The sequence below is a fragment of the Notolepis coatsorum genome (genome assembly GCF_963971535.1).
Source record: "Notolepis coatsorum genome assembly, chromosome: 3".
NCBI lineage: Eukaryota > Metazoa > Chordata > Actinopteri > Aulopiformes > Paralepididae > Notolepis > Notolepis coatsorum.
Genome location: NC_140167.1, coordinates 172,745,299 through 172,760,961, shown reverse-complemented (window position 1 = coordinate 172,760,961; position 15,663 = coordinate 172,745,299). Strand labels below are relative to the sequence as shown.

At 41.2% G+C, this 15,663-nt stretch overlaps 1 protein-coding gene across 2 annotated transcripts in view; it reads left to right on the top strand.

Moving 5' to 3' along the window:
* The window catches only part of armc8 (armadillo repeat containing 8), a 144,058-nt gene that overhangs the window by 94,334 nt on the left and 34,061 nt on the right, over positions 1 to 15,663 (top strand). For both annotated transcript variants that reach the window (XM_084310008.1, XM_084310007.1), the window contains exons 12-16: positions 8,438 to 8,533; positions 9,346 to 9,428; positions 10,109 to 10,190; positions 10,293 to 10,379; positions 13,979 to 14,071. In XM_084310008.1, the coding sequence (XP_084166134.1) occupies positions 8,438 to 8,533; positions 9,346 to 9,428; positions 10,109 to 10,190; positions 10,293 to 10,379; positions 13,979 to 14,071 (441 nt within the window). The remainder of the gene's footprint in view (positions 1 to 8,437; positions 8,534 to 9,345; positions 9,429 to 10,108; positions 10,191 to 10,292; positions 10,380 to 13,978; positions 14,072 to 15,663) is intronic.

The window sequence follows — 15,663 nt, the reverse complement described above, 5'->3', positions numbered from 1 at the left end:
GCTCTCTATTGTACATGAGTAGAAGTTCTTAAGGATCTTCTGACTGACTTGGAACTTCCTTAGGCGCCTGAGGAAGTAGAGGCGTTGTCGTGCCTTCTTCACAACACTGTCAATGTGTGTGGTCCATGTCAAATCCTCGGATATGTAGGCTCCGAGGTACTTAAAGCTGTTGACTCTCTCAACCGGTGCCCCGTCGATGCTGAGGGGGCTGTAGTCCTTGACCCCCGACCTCCTGAAGTCCACAATCATCTCCTTTGTTTTGCTGACGTTCAGGGAGAGGCTGTTTTCCTGGCACCATCCCGCCAGGACCTTGACCTCTTCCAGGTAGGCCCTCTCGTCGTTGGCAGAGATCAGGCCCACCACCACTGTGTCGTCAGCAAATTTGATGATTGTATTGCTACTCCGCTGAGCCACACAGTCGTGTGTGTACAGGGAGTAGAGGAGGGGACTCAGAACACAGCCCTGGGGGGCCCCTATGTTGAGGGTGATGGATGAGGAGGTGCAGTTGCCTGCTCTCCGCCCCTAATAAGAGGTTTGATATGTTCAATGCCCACAATTTTCAGTATAGAATCGTTATTGTTGTGTACTTCTGTGAAATGTCTGGCTATGGGATAAACATGATTTTTGGTTCTGATGGCGTATTTGTGTTCAGCTAAACAATCCCGCAGACGCCGCTTGGTACTACCTACATAGAAGATGCCAGGACAAGTACATGACAAGCGATAAATGACATGAGTGGTATTACAGTTAATAAAGTCATTAATCTTGTATGATCGCTGAGATTTAAAGTCAGTGAATGTCTTGGTTTGTATGACGTTGACACAGTGTGGACAATTCATACATTTGTAGGTTCCAATAGGTCTCCTAAGCCAAGACTCCTTAGTCGTGGGAGGAAGGTAGCTATGAACTAATTTGTCTCTTAATGTTGGAGCACGTCTGAAAGAAAAAACTGGAGGCTGAGGGAACACTGAGAGTCTGAGAGTGGGGTCACTATCAATAATGGGCCAGTTCGCATTAATGATGCGCTTAACGTGTCCCGCTGCTGTGCTATATTGGGTCACAAAGAAGGGGCGGGACTGAGACTCGTTCCGTCGTCTACTTTTCTTGAGCAAATCAGACCTATTAAGTGTCTGTGCCTTATTACGTGCCCTTGCCACTACATCTGGATTATACGATCGATTTTCAAATCTCTTTCTACACTGTCACTGATTGATGGCTCCGCCCTTGCGTGTGCCTTCCAATCATCACTCGGTTCAATCATTTGGTGTTTATTGCTTGATTGTTTCACCTGACACTCACCTGTGGGTATGTAAGGGGGTGATGTGTTTGTACATTTTACTCTAATCCTGATGAAGACCGCTATGGTCGAAACATGTTGATTAGATTTTAAATGACTTAGCCACCTTTAATAAAGGCCTTTTAACCATCTTCCCTCTGGATTTTACATCTTTTTGAGTGCCTGGATCGACTCGCTTCTCTGAACCATATAATAAATGTTCTTTCACCATAAACCTTTCAAATTTGTTTATTATTTGTCACAACAAAATACAGAATACTTTGAAAGGTCTGCATCCCCTTAACAATTGTGTGTATTGAGCCATACTGTATTGTACCCATTCTGCAATCTGTTAAATAAAGTTTTCATTCATTCATTCATTGTTTCTGTATGAGCTCAGTGTGTCGTTTACATGGAGAAATGGCGCCACCGCCTAGGAAAATGCGGTATTGCACACCTGGTATTTTTGGTTGTATAGTTTATATTTAAGATTTTAGAATGTATATACATACCAGAATGTATATCCCGGACCATATTTTATTCTTATTTTTCTTTTATATTATTATATTCTTATTTTAGTCTTATTGACTACCTAAATGTTTACTGTGAGCGATCTGTAGTGCCGGATTTCCTTCTGGATAAATAAAGGATTTATTTTCTATTTTATTCATAACTGCTCTCTTTTGATGGATGGGAAGCCGATTTCCTTTCCCCAGTGGGGTGACAATGGTGGTCACACTCCAAGACATTGATTTACAAGATTTACAAAAGTTATCTAACCTCCGTGACCTTCTTTCTACCTTTTAATGTACAGTTGTGTGCAGCAGTTCTGCTCAACGTGTCCCACGAGGCACTGGTTGGGAATTTCACCCTTTTCATTTGATACTTGAGAAAAGTACCAATGATAAAAACAATGCTATCGTCTCTGACCTCCTATAAATGTATAATTGAGGCCTCATATTATCACGATAGCCCTCTTGGTTATTGGAGGACCAATCAAGGCCACTTTCCAGCTGGCACAGATCGCACACAGGTAGGGCTGTACCGAATGCTTCGAAGCTTTGAAGCTTCGATCATAATGTTGACATTCGAATTCTAAATCAACATTCGAATTTTTTTTTAATTTCTTTTTTTTTAATATTTTTTTTGTGTGTCTATTCAATCTGTTTAAACCAATGGGGGGTTTCTTCACAGTTGCAGTTAAAGATTAGGCTACACTAATATTATAATATTATACTATAAGACGTCACCATCACTTTCATACCAACCGTGCCCTTATTGGATTATTTATGTTGACGAAACTGATGAGTTATATTCATTAAAGAAAGTTGATTTAATAAAAGAAAAATACTAATTTAATCAGATTAATCACTTTATTCAAATTGAGGATTTAGTTTATAAAAAAAAGAAATATATATATATATATTTTTAGTAAATCTTTTTTTTATATACATTCGAAGCTTTGTTCGAATACTTCAATCAACGCTTCGAATGTTAAAAAATGACATTCAGTACAGCCCTACACACAGGTACTTGTCTGCCCCATCCACAAGCACCGTGACTAATTTATTTTTCAGTTATTGTGCTTTTTTTCTTTTGCTATAATATCTGGTGGAAAGGACAATGGTCAATAATACAAGGTAGTTTTTTTTCAACACCTTGTTGTTTTGTAATTTAATTGTAATAAATCAAAAGCTAATTTAATTTATGCAATTGTACAAATTGGCAAATAAATAAAAAATACCAGTATTCGTTTCGGTGCATCCCTAATATATACTATACACACACACACCCTTTGGTCACTTCATATATATATATACCTTATGTATACCTATTTCTGTGGATATCATCATGGATAAGGGAGGACATTAGCATAACTATCTAATTTCTTTGTCTGAATGCTGTTGGTTTATATCTATTATGATCATGTGATTCCTGGGTAGCAGGGGGGTGGGAGGATTGGAGAGGTTGTATTGGAGGTTTCTGGGGGACTCTTTTGGTCTGTTATATATATGGTCTTAATATGCAGTATTCTCTTTAATAATGATATCCAGTATACAAGCCTACCTATGGGAAGCTAATTGCTCTTTCTCCTGGCCATCCAGGTTATATAGTTGTAATGGGAATAGAGGAGAAGGATGCAGGTTATTTAGACTTTTCTTAGAAGATGAAACCATTATGACAATTGTATATGTCTAAGTTCTCTTGGGACCTTAAGTTAGGGGAGTGTTGGGACGAGAGACCAGTCCTGTCTATTACGTGACGTGTCAACATTCTCTACTGAATCACGCCAAGTGTAAACATTTTACTTAGGGGCGACAGTGGCTCAGGAGGTAGAGCAGTCGTCTGGTAATCCATAGGTTCCCGGTTTGATTCCCGCTCCTCCCGGGCAGCGTGTTGAAGTGTCCTTGAGCAAGACACTTAACCTCCAATTGCTCCCGATGAGCAGGTTATGCACCTTGCATGGTCGCCTCCGCCGTCGGTGTGTGAATGTGTGAGTGAATGGGTGATTGAATAAGATAAGATAAGATAAGATATTCCTTTATTAATCCCCTTGGGGAAATTCGTGACACACACATACAGCTCAACGTCTCATAAATGATATTAACAACAACACAATCATTACATTTTTACAGTAACAATGGCACAGCATAAATTCAACAGACATGTACATTTGTTGACACATGTCATCATTACAGTAGGCCTGAGACACTGGGTGAATGAGGAACAAATTGTAAAGTGCTTTGGATAAAAGCTGTTATATAAATGCACCATTTACCATAGACTGAATAGGTATCCGGGTAGCATCCCTCGCAGAGGGAACGAATCAAGGAGGTCAATGGTTGGGTTGAACTTTAGGAACTTTAGAAAAGAGATAGCTCATGGGAGGTACACCAGAGGCCAGCTCTCATGGGAGGGGGTGATAACGGGAGGAGTATCAGGCCAGGAAAAGAGAGGACAGTTGCTCCTCTATAAGGTCAGCTCACAGAGAAAGGATCCAGAGAGAACCTGAGAGTAATCTGTTATATTTGTAACCATTTAGCCGCTTATGCCGATAAACCTTTGTTACGAAGAGAATACCGGAGATCGTCTGCCGTGTATTACCTCAAGAAGAGATTTCATTCGAGTGATCCCTCCCCCCCCCCCCCCCATCAACGAACAACCACATCATGGCATCAGGAATCATGGCAGCATGGGGGAGGGGAGGTACAGGTACATGGTAATAGTAGAAGACATAATACAGGTAATACAATTATAGTACAGTAGAAAAGTAATAATAGGCATTAGGCAGTGTTAACTTTAACAATATAACATCAGTTATATTATACATTACAATAAATATAGTTACAATGGACACTATCTAAATACATACTATGAGTAAGTAAGTATACCGTATACACAGGTGCAGTTACAGTATGCATAAGGTACGTGTGGCATGATAAATACGTCATACATTGTCCGTTTAGGTGGGAGTCAAGGCCTCTGCATGCTACAGAAACTTCAGAGCAACTGCAACACAACATCGGCGCGATTTCAGCGCGGTTGTTTTAGAGGGTCTTGTAGACTGTGTTGCTTGGACGTTGCGTACATGTCCCTCAAATCTAACCTAAACAACCGTTGCGTTGATATTGCGTAGCAGTGATTGGTTGGTTAGCGAATGGGGGCGGGGCTGTCATAGAATAATATTAGTCCCGCAGAGAATATCATCCTCCATTGTTGTTTCCAGCGTTGACGCTAAATAATTAGCGTCACATAGCTCGCCTTTTTCTGAAAACCCAAGCACATATTGTTCCATAGCATACGCCTTCAGTTGATCATGACAAATCCTCTCTTACCTTGACGATTAAAAAGCCTCCATAATTTAGTAAATAAAGCTGTAGCCAGCCAGCTAGCATTGTGTCTATTCAAAATGCTATCCACATTAGCTACATAGCTAACCAAGTAAATACAATGGTATCCGTCCTGAGGTAACGTTAAATACAACGTTTGCTAGTCGAAATGACTGGACACACACAGGGACAAGTTAAACATCAATCAATTAATTTATTCCAATAGGTAGTTTGAGCTGCATGTGAGCCGAGGTCCTCTCCATTGGAAACTAATGATGTTACGGTAACGTTAGCTCGAAAAGCACAGAAAGTTAAGCTGCTAGCAACAGACACTATAACACTTCCGGTCGGGGGTTTTCAAAATAAAAGAGCGACGTCTAAAATCACCGGAAATACGTTTATTTTGTACATTATCTAACGTTAACACGAACCTAAACTAACTTTAGTTAAACTAACTTTGCGCGTCGATGTTGCAGAAGCATAAAGGCAGAGTGTCTAAAACACTGTTGCTTTGTCGATGTTGTGTTGCAGTTGCTTTGAAGTTTCTGTAGCATGCAGAGGCCTTCAGACACGCTCTGTGATCAGACCTTCCTAGTAGTTCTCGTTAACACTGAGTGCCAGCTATTAGATGAAGCCGCCTGTTGCGACGCCACCAGTAGTAGATAGATAGGGATCCGTCACCTTGTTTGTAGAGCTATAACTATATTCTATAGTATAGCTATGGATACAATACCATGGTCATTTGACAGTAAGAACCTTCCGTTCAAGATGCAAAAAAGAAAAAAAAATTCCATACGTTCCCGTTTTATACCGTGGTGAATGAGTTTTGGAATGATCCGGGCTAATTCCTGGGAGGCTGGTTATAACCCGCAACGTGTATTATACTAAATCCATTGGCATTTCGTCCCTACACACTCTACAATTTAAAAATCAAAAATCGTTTTTTGGTTGCTTTGATCGCCATCAACGGCATACGTTGTGGACTAACGTTACACACACACACGGTCGGATCGCATTGAAAACATGCTTGGATCAACGCAAGAAAAAGAATATTCCAATTATCTGATCGCCATTCCAAGTATTGATGTCCATCGTGTTGCCAACATAATCCACCACACATCATGAATCGGGAGTATTTGATTCTTCTCAATCCGAGTGTTATAACCGCTCATCTTGCCCGGAGAAAAATAGCCGACCCGGACCCATATAATCGACGCACAGCCGAAGATACAAGTTTCAAAGGGTGCTCGATACCGCCGCCTGGGACGATCTGGCCGGTACTGCACCTTCGGAGTCCCAGTATGCCTTTTACAGGCAACATACAGCTCCCTGACATTGAATGAAAGGGTATTAAAATCGAAAAAAAGGAAAAACTACCCAGAAACTAGACTTAAGTCGTTTCTGGCACTGAACGACTTAGGCCCAGAAACGACTTAAGTAGTTTTTGGCACTCAAGCAGTTAAGTTAAGTAACATTAATTTTAAAGTTATCGAAATCTAACATTCTCGACCGGTGTGCCGTGAAGCGAGATCAAATGTACGTCTCATTTTAGGACGACGATTAATTCTTTACCAGGCTTAATAAAATAGCTCTGATTTGATGGTCACTACGTTGCCATAGAGTCTCCCTGATTCCTGGAGCGAGTGAGTTGGACAGACCGGCGGCTCCCTCTCCAGAGCCCCTCGCGGCCCAGCGGGCATGAGAATAATCACTTCTCCCACTTCTGCAACGTTGTTGAATTATTTAGTTAATCTATTTTAAATCACTTCATTTACAGATCCAATGAAAACCTCTTGAGAGAGGAAGATATTAGGCATGGATGTATGTGACATTTGGTTTTGTTCTAAGCTGTGCGTTAAAGGCATATTTAATTTTTTTTTTCATGTGGTTTCTTTGGGCGTGGGATTTGGTTTGGTTTTGTTTTTATTTAGACAGCAAAACATATACAGATCATTAATCACATATACATTTTTGTCAAGGATAGGAACGAAAAAGGCGCAATGACTTATTTACATTGTTGTCCTTGGAAGTCAAGGATGCTTGAAACAACACATACAACTCATTACAGGAAATCAATCACAATTATTACATTTGCATAGTAATAATGGCACAACCCTAAATTAATACAAACAAAGCACATTTGTTGATACAATGTTCTTCTAGCCGAGAGTCCGTGTGTCTCAGGAAGCACCCCAGGGGAAGGGGTTTGGGGGTTGGGAGGGAGGACGGAGAGTCGTGCCGGCCTAGACTAATTACAGTTGCCATTAGTTAGTACCAGAGGGGAGGGGCTTAGGCTACAGTTGCCGCCTAGTAGGGATAAGGGTATTGGCTTTGGAAATGGGCGAGGAGACAGTCATGGGTCCCTCCCCTCCAGCGCGCGCGTACATCGCCAGGCGTACCCACACGCAAAAGTACACACGCACATTATGTATTTTCTTTCTTCAGTTTTCTGGCCAAATTAGGATTTGGGCAGGTTTTTACTGGATCGGGCAGGTTTTGAACTCTGACTGGCCTGGAAACTGCAGGGACTGGACAGAAATTACTTTCATAAATCAGCCATGTATCCCGTACAGTACTTGAGTGTTGGAATCAACCCAACAGCGTTGAAGAGGATTATTTTCTTGGCAGTGAATGTACACAAGGCTATTTAAATAGTCTTTTTGCATATCCCTCCTAGTTACACATAGATTAGACACACTCCTCATATCCCTCCTAGTTACACACACACACTCCTCATATCCCTCCTAGTTACACATACACACACCTCATATCCCTCCTAGTTACACATACACACACCTCATATCCCTCCTAGTTACACATACACACACCTCATATCCCTCCTAGTTACACATACACACTCCTCATATCCCTCCTAGTTACACATACACACACTCCTTATATCCCTATAATTACACATAAACACAGTCCTCATATCCCTCCTAGTTACACACACACAGTCATCATATCCCTCCTAGTTGCACATAAACACAGTCCTCATATCCCTCCTAGTGACACATACACACTGTTGGAGCGCAGGGTTTGCCCCTGGAGCAGTTTTGGGGTTCAGTGCCTTACTCAAGGGCATTTAGGCATGATGTTGAATCCCATTTAAGCCTGATTAACATGTACGCTTCCAAGCTCCATAAACCTGCTCTCCTTCCTGAATCTGCCTAGCGACAAGAAGAACCAATCATTCGAGGGGCTTAGAAAATCTCCAGAGCAACTAAATGTCTAAATCAAATGTCAGCCGAGTCTCGGCTCCTCACTGGGCTTCTTTCTCGTCGCCGTAGTAACTGAGTGGATGCTGACTGACACGCTGTTTCCCTCGCAGCTGGACCACGACCTGAAGCACGCCCACGAGCTGAGACAAGCTGCCTTCAAACTCTACGCCTCGCTGGGCTCCAACGACGAGGACATCCGCAAGAAGGTCACTTTCACTCAAACGTAGTGTGTGTTAGGGCTGTCACTTTGACAAGAATCTCATTTGAAATTTGTTGCAGAATTGTAGACTAGTTCGAATTCGAATTTCAGTTAAAAAATTAAAAATAATAATTTAAAAACCGAAACCTAAAAAAAGTAAGCTATTTTCAAAGTTTTGGCAACTTTTTTTTACCATGGTATTTTGCTACCATTCTTTTAAGCACAGTATCACCTATATGACCCGACTGTTTAAAAAAAGATATATATATTATTATTATAATAAATAAAGTAATTTTTTTCAAATTCGAATTTCTCCCTTCAAGTTCAAATCTCGTTTTTTTATGTAAATTCGAAAATAATGTGACAGCCCTAGTGTGTGTACACTTTTGTGTGTGCATGTGTACTTTTGCGTGTGGGTATGTCACGGTGGTCGAGCTATGGCTGCGACTGAAGGCATGAGCGCTGTGTTTTTAAAGGGGAAGTTCCCCAATTTCTGACCCCTGGCCCCCGTTTTCCTACTTGTGCGCCGTGGAGTCTTTTCTCGGCGCGGTACATTCCGTTCTCCGTACTGGATACCCACGGCCCCGGCTATTAGGCCGCAAAACCAATGCTAGGTCAACAGGGTCACACACCAGTCTGTTCATGCCTCGAAATAAACACTTCACATGTACAAACGCATAAACACTAGTCTGAACACACACCTGTCGTCACTGCTGCAAGTTGTGTTTTGGACAAATAAATCATTACAATATATACGTGTGTGTGTGTTTGTGCGTGTGCTCATACAGTCTCATCACTCTTTGTCCAATCCCAATACAGATCACGGAGACGGAGAACATGATGGACAGGATAGTCAGCGGCCTATCAGAATCCAGCATCAAAGTCCGCCTAGCCGCCGTCAGGTATGACCTGCCCCCCCTCTTTTCTGTTCTCTTCCTCCACGCTGTTTTGACGTGGGTTATGACAGCTTGAGTACACGCTGTCACATCACATCACACACACACAGAGACACGCACACAGACACACCACACCACAGTGACTCTGTCATCAGCTTAAAGACAAATAGCGACGGTCCCTCCCCTCCTGTCTCTATTTGCATTCAAACCCATCTGTTTAAAAAAAAAAGGACAGTGACAAATAGGGGTGTAACGATTCGACCTCACAACGATTAGATTCGATTACGATTCTTCAGGCAACAATTCAATGCATCATGAAATCTCTTCATTTGACCACGATTCGATTCGATACATTTTCTATCAGTTAATTTCCCAAAACATTTTGAATACACAAATGTGGCTGGGGGAACTGATTCACTCAGCATGAATGGACTATAGGTCAATAAAAACAATACACCAAAAAAATTTAAACATAAAAAAAAATATATATTTTTAATTTCTTTTATTTCAATTCTAATCGATTCTAACAGTTTCAAATCGATGCAGTTGAATCGTCACATTAGGATCGATGCATCGTTACACCCCTAGTGACAAAATCTCTGCCGCGTGTCTCTGTGCTTACGTGGACATGTAGATTAAATGTAAATGTACATGTACATTTGCGCGTGTTACTTCTCTGTGTCCAGGTGTCTCCACAGTCTGTCTCGGTCGGTCCAGCAGCTGAGGACCAGCTTCCACGACCACGCAGTGTGGAAACCCCTCATGAAGGTCTGTGTGTCCTCTAGGAATCCCGTCCTGCTTTCCCCGTCCAGCGTGTGTTGTTTACAGTCGGAACACTATGTGTGCGTGACGCCTCCCTGTTGTGTGTAGTTGTTACAGAACGCCCCCGACGAGGTCCTGGTCATGGCCTCCTCCACACTATGCAACCTGCTGCTGGAGTTCTCCCCCAGCAAAGAGGTACAAACACATCACATACATACTATATAGGAATGCGCTGATATCGGTGTTATATATATCAGGGGCGACAGTGGTAGTGGAGGTAGAGCAGTCATCTGGTAATCGGAAAGTTTCTCTGTTCGATTCTCGGGAATCGGCTTGTCGAAGTGTGCTTGACTCATAACCCCAATGAGCAGCTCGCCTCATTACTTTTACCAAACGGTTCGTGCGTTTTGCTAATCTGATTGGCCACTGACGTTTCTGGTCATGTGACATGTGCGCCCAATCGTGTGACGGCAAGTTCTTTGGACGGTTAAGCTTAGGCGCTCTTTCGAAGTTGGTTAAGGTTAGAGTTTGTCTTAGAGCATGGCGATAGAATGCCAGCCCTGATTCCAAACTCTAACCTTAACCAACTGCGAAAGAGTCGCCTAAGCTTAACTAGTGATAAACTAGGCGTTAGGTCGTTTTGCAGGCTGTTCGACGCGGAAATGGGCTAAGACACTGCTCGTCATGCGATTGGGCGCACATGTCGCATGACCAGAAACGTGCGTGGCCAATCAGAGTGCAAAACGGGAATGCGGAAACACGAACCGCTTGGTAAAAGCATAGACGCGAGCAGGTCGGCACCTTGCATGGTTGCCTCCGCCATCGGTGTGTGAGTGAATGGGTGCATGTGAGGAACAAAATTGTAAAGCACTTTGCATAAAAGCTGCTATATAAATGCACCATTTAGCATTATATAATATATATACAGATTGACCCATACATATTGTACAGAACAGGTTGAAAGAACATACCAGTCTTGTTGATATTTGGGTTCCAAGTAATTCTTGCCTTCTTCATAACCTTTTACTGTTACTGGTGTTTGTTTTCTGCAGTGTATCTATAAATATGTCTTAAACACCAACATATAAACCGAGGAAAGTCTCCCCATTTGACTAGAACGCTATGTTGACATCTGGGTCACTTGTTTTCTGAAATGTTTTGCCGTTGTGATGTAAAAAAAAAAATGAGGAATGCTAATAAAGCTAATGGGCCGTTTCTGTAAAACTGAAGGAAATAATGTGTCAAGTCAAATGTATCTGTAGAGCCACAACAAGTTGCATCGATGGGCTTCACAGATCAACAAGTAACATCATAAAGTGTAAACCTTTTCCTCCAGTGAGACGAGTGTTAAGTGAAGAAAGATAATCAACTGAAATTCAAAATGTCAAAGTACTCCTTTTAAAGGAACACGCCAACATTTTGGGAAATTAGCTTACCGTCTTCTCCAGAGAGAGACGAACCTAGGCATTGTCCAACTAACACCTCTCCCGAAGGCTAACCGGCACTGTCCACTTCCTTTCATTGTGCTAAGCTAGGCTAACGTGCAGCTAGGCTAACGGGGCGCGCCAAACAGGAAGTGCCCATCCATATGTGCTCCGGGCACTCGCGATCGGTAGCCGGACTCCATCTCAACACACTGGATGATCAATCGCTCGCCCTAACTCAATAAACAACGTTATTTGGACGTATATAGTATTATACAACCTGGAAATGGTTCATCAGGATCAACATCCCATAATCGAAAACGGTCTACTCCACGCTGATCGTCCAACGGCGCGAGGAACATACGGTAAGATTCAGCGTTATTTTCTAACCTATTCCATATAAACTGCTATGATGAACATATGACCCACTCTGGATGAATCATCTAACGCTGCCCACGGAATTATAAACGATCCCCCGCCCATCCGGTCATCATCAGATCATACGTAGATCATTCTAGAAGTACGTCCAGTTGAAATTTTTCATCTCGCGCCGATCGCTAACTGTATTTCATCATCAATATAATGCATTTAGGGCTATAAATCACGTTCTGAAGAAAGCTGCAGAAAACGATAAAAACATACTTATACTTTAGACCATATTTTAGTATGAATATGTGAATGAAAAAGTTTAACGTTGCTACACCCTGAACAATACATATAGGACATTGAATGGGCCATAATAATGGCAATGTAGCAATAGAATTTAAAAAGTTATAGCCCTGCAAAGAAGGGGAACTTCTCCATAGACAAATAGAGCTGGCGAGGGATGGTAAATTATGAATTTAACCCATGGCGATCAAAGTGTTAAGGGTTTATGTTGTTGTTTAAGATGGATATTTTTCAGATACAATGGAGGCCTATGGTGAATCAGCAGAAAATAACTTCAAAATGTTTCAGTAACAGTAAAAGATTATGGAAAAACTAAGGGTGCCTTCATTTTTGCATCAAGACCGGTATGGTTTTCAGACGTGCCTGTCGTCGGCTAAGTGTTGTCATGAGAGCAGGAAGTTGCAACGATATATTAGAATGTACCCCTTGTTATTGTTATTCTGTTGTTCACTTGGTACTTATATGGTACTTCCTGGAAGAAAAAAACGAAAGTAACCAAAATATCAATTCTAGAGTCCATTGTTTCTTTAGTTTTGTTTTTTAGATTAGGTTAGTTTCAAATGTATGTATTGTCATTATAAAGCACAAGTACTGTACAACAAAAATAAGTTTGGCATCCAACATGTACAGAGTTGTAGTATTAATATACTACTATATACAGTATATTAATATAGCTTAGGTATAAAGACACTATGGTAGTAGTCGTACTGGCCAGCAGCATAACTAGTAAGACTAGGTAAGGGATATGTACAGACAGATGTGGATAGATATGTAGGATATATGATAGGTAGGAATATATATATATATATATATATATATATATATATATATATATATATATATATATATATATATACCGTAATTCCTCTAATAGTAACCGGTATTCAATTAAAAACCGGGTCTCTATTAATGACCGGGTGCGCTGTTGAGCTAAGCAATTATAAGCCGGCCTCCTAATACAAGCCGGGTTTCATGTATATTAGAGGAATTACGGTATTTCCCTCAACGGATTTACCATAGGCAATATATTTTGTTATTGTTGTTATATGCTGGCCTGGCTGTGCAGTAAATACCTAATGGTATGGTGTTAATGTTTACCAAGAGAGTAAGCCTACCTCAGAATTGTATAAAACGAAGTTATTATTATTATTATTATACCAGTATTGTGATTGCACTATTTTACTTTATTTGACATTTTTTGACCACCTGTATTTGCACTGTTTACTACCGTATTTCATACAGTACTTGGTTTCAATCAATGAAACCAGTACATTTTACTGGGTTCAAACTGACACAAATGTTGATTTATTCATTATGATCTGTTTGAAAATCAGAAATATAGGCCTCTCTCTTATACATGCCTCCTCCTAATACAAGCCTGGTATCCGCTACAGTTGAAACAAATACAAGCCGGGGTTACTATTAGAGGAATTACGGCATATATATATATATATATATATATATATATATATATATATATATATATATATATATATATATATATATATATATATATATATATATTTAAAGCATTATTGTACATGCTATCATACAGAACAATCTGACTGATTCTAATTTGCTGACCTGCCAATATGTATTGGTGCTTTGCTGCTCTCCCTATACTGTACATACTGAACAATGAGACCTTTGTACAAACGGTCATGTTTCAGTATTGAAAGCTTTGTCGATGTGTGTTTCCAGCCCATCCTAGAGTCGGGGGTGATAGAGTTACTATGCAGTCTGACCCAGAGTGACAGTCCAGCACTGAGGGTCAACGGGATCTGGGCGCTGATGGTGAGCATGTCTAGATCTGGAAACCTACCTGTTCATAAACCAATTTCTCATTGGAAAGGACTACTTAAAAGCTACTCACACTGTCACACTGTTAGATTAGGAATCTAGGGACCCTATCTTCATTTCCAGATAGTTTATAACGACACACTAGGACTAGACTATTTATAATGGCACACTAGGACTAGACTATGACACACTAGGACTAGACTATAATGACACACTGGGATTAGACTATAATAACACACTAGGACTAGACAATTTATAACGACACACTAGGACCAGACAATTTATAATGACACACTAGGACTAGACAATTTATAACGACACACTAGGACCAGACAATTTATAATGACACACTAGGACTAGACTATAACGACACACTAGAACTAGACAATTTATAATGACGCACTACGACTAGACCATTTATAATGACACACTAGGACTAGACTATAACGACACACTAGGACTAGACAATTTATAACGACACACTAGGACTAGATAGTTTATACCGACACACTAGGACTAGATAGTTTATAACGAGGCTGTGAATAAAACAATAATCACTATGCAACAACCATCAAATGCACACAGCACACACACCCACACGCACACACTCACTCAAACAAACAACACACTGCAGCACCCACTCCACACTTTAGATCACACAAACACACTTACACTTTATATTTATTGATAAAGGATTTGCACTACAACTCGTACACCTACTGTGAATTGTACCTAAATTGCACCTCGTCCCATTTCTCCATTTCTGCCTTGCACTATATAGTATTGTATATTAGTACACTGCACAGTATTGTATATTGTATGGTAACTACGTCTATTCTGCATCGAACATTGTACATATGTCTAAACTAAACACTGACCTCATTTTTTTTTACTTCTAATTTTACTATGTTATTTTATTTCATACTTATCTTGTCTTGCACAGTCTCTGGAGCGCAACAGTAAGAAGCATTTTGTATAAAAGTATTCTGTACTTCTGTATGACAACTATTAAAGAAACTTGAGAAACTTGAACTTGAAAAACACCAGCCTACAAACCACGGCAATGGGGGGGGGGGGGGGGGGGGGGGGTCTGCTGATGGAGACTCAGTGTTCAGGGTAACAGAGCATGAGGTGAGACGGATCTTTAAAAAAGTTAATATCAGGAAGGCAGCAGGACCGGACGGCATCCCCGGCCGCGTCCTAAAAGTCTGTGCCGACCAACTGGCCCCGGTATTCACTGACATCTTCAACCTGTCCTTGGAACAGGCTGTCATCCCCACCTGTCTGAAGAAGTCCACCATCATCCCTGTACCCAAAAAATCTACGCCCGCTTGCCTCAACGACTACCGCCCTGTAGCCCTCACCTCCATAGCCATGAAGTGCTTTGAGAAGCTAGTGAAGGGCTACATCTGTTCCTCCCTCCCCATCAACCTGGACCCTCTGCAATTTGCATATCGCCCCAACAGGTCCACGGAGGACGCCATAGCCCATGTGCTGCACACAGCAGCATCACACCTGGACAAGAGGCAGGGGAACTATGTGAGAATGCTGTTCATCGACTACAGCTCAGCATTCAACACCATAGT